Genomic DNA, 8,136 nt, shown 5'->3' with positions numbered 1-8,136 from the left:
ACAGGACTGATGACGATGGCACTTGCTTTCTGTGGGACCCGCCGCCTTTGAAGGAGGATACGGATGGAGCACACTGCTCTCTTGTTTCGAGCTCTATTTGTGTATATCGCAAGAGCTGCTCGAGTTTTTATGCAAGATGTTGTGATTGCCTCCCCTGAAGCAGAGGGTGCCGTGCCTTGTGCGTCATCCTGGAGACGGATATGGCGATAGAACGCCACGACGATTTCTTGTGGCAGAGATTGAAGCCGAACGTCGTAGAGCATCGCCGCAAAACTGCTAGTTGGAAATTCTAGGATGCTGAGGCAGCGGACATTCAGCTGGACTCCGCCTACAGCCTACGCAACTTCCTCGTATCCGATGAAGACGTCACGGGCTGCAGTTCGCGGAGCGCTATGAAGTGATGCTGTACAATCCGGCTCCTGTCCCCGAACCTCTGCTTTAGCAGATGGATGGCACTCTCATAACAGGCTTCAGTCGTTGGTAGTCCGGCAATGGCAGCTGGTGCTTCCCCTACGAGGTAGTTGCGGAGGTAATGAAATATATCAGTCGTGCTCAGAGTTGTATTCGCGTGCACAGCGGTGTTGAATTGCTCCCAAAATGACGTCCATTTACACACGTCCCCATGGAAAGGCTTGGTGGTCAGCATTGGGAGACGAGGTCCGAAGCTCTGTGACGCAACTGTTGTTGGGGCAGGTGGCGTATTGAGCGTCGTCGAGGGAGGAGTCTGCACCGTTCTGCCGACGCTGAGATCTTCAAGCCGGCCCGGGTGGCGTGTCTTGGTCTCAAGCTTCTGGTCGTCATAATGCGCTGCAGACGCGTACTCCCTTTCAAGATCCTCGACGGGAATCACGTCCTTAAGCTCGGCATTGATCTTCCGCAGCTCGTCACGGCTGGCTACGAGCTTGTCTAGAACCTTGCTGAATGCCGTGCGGTCGTTGCAGCTGCTCTCCAACAGCGTCGGCGCCTCATTCGTGATTTTCGTTGATTGGGCTCCTCTAGCAGAGCGGTTCACTTTCAGGCGGTCCATGTTTCGTTAGTATCGCGGCTTACTTGCTCGTAAGATAGCCGGCTCCGCGCGTTGCTTCCCTGGGTGCGGTTCCGATGAGGATAGGGTTGCTCCGGCTGCAAGTTTCTAGAAGAAACGCGTCGGCGCCTGCGCTCGTTCCACGTCGTTGGGATCCGTGACCTTAGATGCTCACTGCTTGTTGTGTTCTATATCTCTGTCATCTTTCTTTCTGCACTGTGCCCGTTCGAGTATTACCTTTTATTGCCGTAGCAATTATATGGAAACTCCAGGAACATACCTGCCGCCGCTGTCGTCGTCGCCGCGAGGTAGCGTATAAAGTCCTCGCCTTGCGCTGTATGCGTTGTGTGTGAGTGAAAGCGTGCGAGGGTGAGCCGGCGATCGCGGCTCAATCTCGCGCACGCAGGGGCCGGAAGCGGGTAGGGAGCGCGCCGTTTTCCAATCGCGCGCAACGGTCTGAAGGCAGGTTACGGAGGGGCGGCGCGTTTACTGCGCGCTGCGCGAGCGCCCGCGCTCTCCCGCTAGGCCGCAAGGCTACGCAAGATTCCGGGAGGAGGGTAGGGAGGGGGGAGGCCACGTACTACGCCGCGCGCTCCTTCCTGCGCGGCTGTATCTTTAAAGCCTTCTGCGGCGATGGCAGACTGCTGCTCCACATTCGCGTCGGTGCGAGCGGAGGGACGAAGGTCAATTCGTTCGCTCCTACTGCCGTGCTTACTCACCCCAGCGTTTTGACAGCGAGTTTCCGCGGTCATCGACTGAGATGCTTTCATGTTCCTTGTGCGCGCGTAATGCGTACCATGCTTGCTAATTTAGTTAATATGCCTGTGTTTACAAGTTTTTGCGGCTGATCAAACTAGTATCCTTACTTCGTATAGCTGTCCACTAAGCAATCTATGCTTCGCCTTTCGGGCAAAACTGCAACTTTTTTATTTTTTCTATTTTATTTCCCTCTTATGTTACAACATAAGTGCGGTGCCATTACTAATTTTTCACGCTACAAATCATCCACTATTACGCTATTATCACATCCACCATTGAGCTATTCGATCATTTTTTTATACTCCGCCATTCCAAATAAGACTTTGTTTATGCACACCAGTAATGCGGGAACGTTTGCTTTCAAAGGGGCATGACCACAGCAGCTGTCTTACTTCTGTTTTTATTTGTTTTCTTTTCCTTCCTTATCGATTTTAAAGCTACCGATCATCTACACTTACACTATATTATAAAGAGTAATTGGCTTAACTTCGCCTGTATGCACTTATATTGCAGAAAAATGATGTGAGACTTTTCGCGTTATGGACAAGTTTTGCTGGGTACTCGCCGAAGAATGCCTACGCATTAAAACAAATTCTGGTATGTTGCCTGTAGGCAACACTCATCAATAAATGTTTAATGTTGTACAAGACTTGCATACCTATTATACTGCAACATCCCTAATTAACATACACATTTAATATTTTGCTTGCGCATCACCCAAATATGGCCGCTATTTTATCTTAATTTAAGCTAGTTACCTCATTTTTTTCTCTGGAAACACACGAGAACCATCTTCTAGCTTCATCATCATCATCATCATCATCATCATCATCATCATCATCATCATCATCATCATCATCATCATCATCAGCGTATATTTATGTACACTGCAGAACGAAGGCCTCTCTCTGCGATCTCCAATTACCCCTGTTTTGCGCTAGCTGGTTCCAACTTGCTCCTGCAAATTTCCTAACTTCATAACCTCACCTGGATTTCTGCCGTCATCAACTGCGCTTCCCTTCTCTTGGTATCCATTCTGTAATTCTAATGGTCCACGGGTATCCATCCTACGCGGTTATCTATCCATCGCTTCCTATCATCCATGAAAATACGCAGAAAGTGACACCTCCCCACCCTTTCACTTGTAGCAAATGTGAAATTATTCACGCACTCGCTTCTCCCAGATTACTTGGGAAAATTGAGTATAGGGCTATATAACGTTTTGTAAAGCTCGTATAAGTAACTTATTGAGAAATCCGTAATTGGCCGATACTCTTGAAACTACCCGCAGATCACCAGGAAGGTCACAATAAATTCATAACATGACGTTATCAATTCTGTGGTGTGTCAATTCCCGAGGTTACCGCTTTTCTTAATGGGTGATTTTAACATCCCTAATGTTTTGTGGGATTGTGAGCCACCTGTGTTGAATCCTCCTTCTTCACTCGCAAGAGATTTTTTGGATATGTGCACTGTATTTTCTTTAACACAATTGATAACGAAACCAACTAGAATTGCAGAATCAACAGCTAACATTCTTGATCTCGTATTAGCAACACACCCTGAATACGTTTCTAACGTCTCTCACCTGCCCGGTATAAGTGACCACTCCATTCTATCATTTCGCATTAACATTTCACGTCCAAAATGCAAAAACAGAAAGAAAGTTATCAAAGGTTATAAAAATACGAATTTCGAACTAATCAACCAGGAACTTTCCACTTTTCTTGACGTTTTTCTCGTTGGTTTTGAAGAGCGAACGGTACAATCAAATTGGGATTTATTTTTATTTAAGGTCAAAGAATTAACAAATAAATACATACCTACTCGTACGATAATTGCAAATGCTGATGCACCATGGTACAACCGCTACATAAAACGCTTGTCGAATAAGAAAAAACGCACATACCGCTCGGCAATACAGTCCACTGATGACGGCCGCTGGGCAGCCTACGAACAAACTTCCGCGGTGTACATAGCGGCCATAAAGAATGCTAAAGATAATTTTCTAAACAACACGTTACCTTCGATGCTCACATCCGATCCCAAAAAGTTCTGGCGCGTGTTTCATCCTAAAAGTGATAGCGCAATCAGCCTTGTTGATTCTGCAGGGAATACTATACTTGATGCGCAGTGTGCCCGTGTGTTAAATGATGTCTTTGTCCGTCACTTTTCTACAACAACTCAAATAATGCTTCCTCATGTTAAACCTTTAGGATTTATAGTAATGTCTCCCATTATAATTGACTACAATGGCGTGGTCAAAGCTATAAAAAATTTAAGAGCATCCTCCTCACCTGGGTACGATGCCATTAATCCTATGTTTCTTATAAATACAGTCTGTTACTCATCAATTACATTAACAAAAATTTTTCAACAGTCCCTCGAGAACAGTTCCCTCCCCACTGACTGGAAGATCGGGAGGGTGGTTCCGCTTCACAAGTCTGGTAATAAACACTCGCCTCTAAATTACCGCCCCATTTCTCTAACTAGCATTCCATGTAAAATTTTCGAGCACATTCTATTTTCAAATCTTGTTTCTTTTCTTGAATCGAATTCATTTTTTTCGCCTTCACAGCATGGTTTCCGCAAGACATTCTCGTGCGATACTCAACTCGTATGTTTCACTCACCGTCTTCATGCTATCCTCGATCGTTCTTCTTTAGCTGACTGTATATTTTTGGATTTTTCAAAAGCCTTTGATAAAGTATGCCATAATCTTCTTTTATATAAGTTGCAGTTACTAAATTTGGATTCCAAACTGCTTGCATGGCTTGAATGTTTTTTACTAAATCGTTCCCAGTTTGTCTCTATTAATAACACTGACTCTCCTCCGAGTCCTGTTTCCTCAGGGGTACCACAAGGATCGGTGCTCGGCCCTCTCCTCTTTCTAATCTACATTAACGACTTACCTTCCTGCGTCTCTTCTCATATCAATTTGTTTGCAGATGACTGTGTAATATTTCGAGAAATAACTAGCCCAAATGATACTACTATTCTACAGTCTGATCTTGATGCTGTGTCCGCTTGGTGTAAGACTTGGTGCATGGAATTAAACACTAAAAAATGCAAAGTTATGCATGTGACTAGATCAACTAATGTAAATGTTTCATATCATCTTGATAACTTTCCTTTGGAAGTAGTATCGACATATAGATATCTTGGCGTCATTATATCCTCAAAACTAACCTGGAATGATCACATTGAATCCATAATCGCCAGCGCCAACAAAACACTTGCATATCTTCGCCGGAATTTCTCACGCGCTCCTCAGGCCCTTAAACTTTTACTTTATAAAACACTAATTCGTTCGAAGGTGGAATACGCCGCCTCTGTTTGGAACCCTTTCCATGACAATCTAATCTACTCACTTGAAATGGTTCAAAATAACTCTGCACGCTTTATTATGTCTAATTATGCTCGAACTGCAAGTGTGACTAATATGAAATCGAGCCTTGAACTACCACCACTAGCATCTTGCCGTAAGATTCATCGCTTGTGTCTTTTTCACCGCATATTTCACCATCGTTCACTACACGATGATTTCATCTTTCCTCCCCAGTATGTATCATCCCGCATTGACCACCGACATAAAGTAGCCGTTCCTTTCTGTAAGACTTCTACTTTTCAGTATTCATTTTTTCCCAGGACTTGTGAGGAGTGGAACCATCTTCCTACCACTACTGCAGAAATTACAGACCATCAACGTTTTAAGAATGTTTTAACTAACAGTAACTAAGTAATTCTTTACCTCATTTTATTTTTTGTTGTTTCTCCTTGTTTGCTTGTGTGGGGCTGTATCATCTTGGTAGTTTACATTGTTTTATAGTTCGATGATTCGTGTTCATTTGTACTGATTTGATTTGTTAGAGTATTGTATTGGTACTCAATGTATACGTGTATCTTCTCACAGAAAATTTTTTTTCACCACTCCCCTCTGTAATGCTTCGGCCCTGAGGGTAAAAATAAATAAATAAATAAATAAATAAATAAATAAATAAATATCACTTTTTTATTGCGATAGCATTCCATTGGACACTCCAGACGCATTATTACAATCGCCGTCGCCGTGATGTTCCGTATAAAGTCCAACGTTGGATAACACCAACGGAGATTTCCTGTCGGACAGAGCCGCACTGATAAGACTTGAGAACGACGAATATGGGCCCCATCAATTCGGAACTAGGGGGACACCACAGGGTACAGTGCTGTCACCCCTACTCTTTAACACTCCAATGATGCACCTCCCGGCCCAACTGCAGGGTATCGACGGAGTACGGTGCGCACTGCACGCAGACGATATCACTCTCTGGCTGACACAACGCAATTGAGGCCGCATGGAGCAAAGCCTGCATGCAGCGACTTGCGTGGTAGTCAGCTACGCAATCCCAAACAACTCGGAATTCCTCCACATCCGGGCTTCTCCTAGAGACAATACAAGTATCGAAATTTCTCTAACAAGCAGTGCCATACACGAGGCCGGGAAAATTGGAATACTGGATCTACTATATACGCGTGGACACAACACTATAGCCGAACTACGGAAGATTGGGCAACAGATGGGTCGTATGATCCACCGGGTCTCCAACCACCGAGGGGTCTCAGAAGCAGGAACGCTTTACGGCTACCACATGGTGTTGTCACCAGCCGAATATTTTACTCGGTGCCCTACCTCCACCTCAGAAAACATGAAGACAAAGTCGAAGTCATCCTACGCAAAACGATAAAAAGAGCCCTTGACCTTCCCATCTTCGCTTCCAACGGATGACTCCTCGCCATTGGAGGGGTGAACACTTTCCGGGAACTCAAACATGCTCCCCTCACCAACCAGTGCACTCGACTGGCACAACCATCATATGGTCGTCATCTACTGGCCTAGTTACACATCCAACATGATATTAACTTACAAGAGAGGGTATGGGTAACAGAAGTATGGCGCCGCGCCACAATAGTTCACCCATTTCCCACAAAGATGTATCGCGATGATCATAGCGGCCGCCGCGAAGCACGTGCACTGGCGCTGTAAAGACACTATGGGCAGAAAGACGGAGTGTAGTATGTGGGCATCGCTGACCCAAGCCCGCGGGGGTGGTACACGGCAGCGCTTATCCATAACCGAAGACAGGTGGACGGACTCTCTTTTAGAGCACCAGGACGAACACAGGCGGAAGAGGTAGCTATTGCGCTCGCTGCCTCGAATACTCGCTCAAAACAGACTATGGCGGACTCACGCAACGCGTGCCGCAACTGTGAAGCAGGGCGAATCACTCCACTCGCCAAAAGAATACGACGGGATTGTATGAGGGAGACTGATCCCTCCCCCAAACACATAATCTGGACTCCAGGTCATCAGGGCTTAAGGGAGAATGAGGCCGCCAATGCGGCTGTCCGCGCAATCATTTCCCGGGTACCTCACGACAACTCTCCCGACCAGGAAGACGGAAGCCTCCATCTTGGGTTCAGATAAATTGTACACTATTATAAGGCTAGTGGAGTTGGTTCTCCACAAGAAAACTAGAAAGTTACCTATCAAGAAAGGGGTCAGGCAAGGAGACACAATCTCTCCAATGCTATCCACTGCATGCTTAGTAGAAGTATTCAAGCTCTTACGAGACTGGGAAGGCTTAGGAGTAAGGATCAGTAGTGAATACCTCAGCAACCTTCGGCTTGCAGATTACATTGTCCTATTCAGCATTAACGGGGACGAATTACAGCAAATGATTGTGGACCTTAACCGAGAAAGTGTAAGAGTGGGGTTCAAGATTAATATGCAGAAGACAAACATAATGTTCAATATCCTGGCAAAGTAACAAGCATTCAGGATTGCTAGTCAGCCTCTATAGTCTGTAAAGGAGTAAGTTTATCTAGGTCAATTACTCACAGGCGACCCTGATCATGAGAAAGAAATTTACAGAAGAATAAAATTGGGTTGAAGTGCATGCGGCAGGCATTGCCAAATCCTGACTAGGAGCTTACTAATGTCGTTGAAAAGAAAACTGTGCAATCATTGCATTCTACCGGTGCTACCATATGGGGCAGAAATTTGGAGGTTAACAAATAAGCTCGAGAAGAAGTTAAGGACCGCACAAAGAGCGATGGAACGAAAAATGTTAGGCCAAACGTTAAGAGACAGCGAGAGAGCGGTGTGGATCAGGGAGCACACGGGGATAACCGATATTCTAGTTGTCGTTGAGCCGCTTACGCCATCTACTGACTTGAGGCGTCGCGGATGCGAGACAGAGCACGCCCAGAGGCTTAAACCCTATTACAACCCCCTTGCCCTCTCCTCTCCTTGAGTCGCCAGGATGGATCCTCCTTCTCCAGGGGGCAGTTGTGGCGAAGAAGACTGGCGC

General features: G+C 45.8%; 1 protein-coding gene across 1 annotated transcript; it reads right to left on the bottom strand.

Annotated features, from left to right (window-relative positions):
• Positions 1-328: 328 nt before the first annotated feature.
• On the bottom strand, positions 329-1,027 carry LOC119454537 (uncharacterized). Its single transcript, XM_037716440.1, has one exon. The coding sequence runs from the start codon at positions 1,025-1,027 to the stop codon at positions 329-331; it is 699 nt and encodes a 232-aa protein (XP_037572368.1).
• Positions 1,028-8,136: the final 7,109 nt, after the last annotated feature.

The sequence above is a fragment of the Dermacentor silvarum genome, chromosome 5, assembly GCF_013339745.2.
Source record: "Dermacentor silvarum isolate Dsil-2018 chromosome 5, BIME_Dsil_1.4, whole genome shotgun sequence".
In the NCBI taxonomy this organism is placed as follows: Eukaryota; Metazoa; Arthropoda; class Arachnida; order Ixodida; family Ixodidae; genus Dermacentor; species Dermacentor silvarum.
The sequence above is the reverse complement of the archived record's forward strand: the minus strand, read 5'-3'. Positions and strand labels throughout refer to the sequence as shown.

What these genes read in the sequence shown, in the direction of transcription:
- LOC119454537 (XM_037716440.1), bottom strand. Translation starts at nt 1,027, where the DNA reads ATGGACCGCCTGAAAGTGAACCGCTCTGCTAGAGGAGCCCAATCAACG.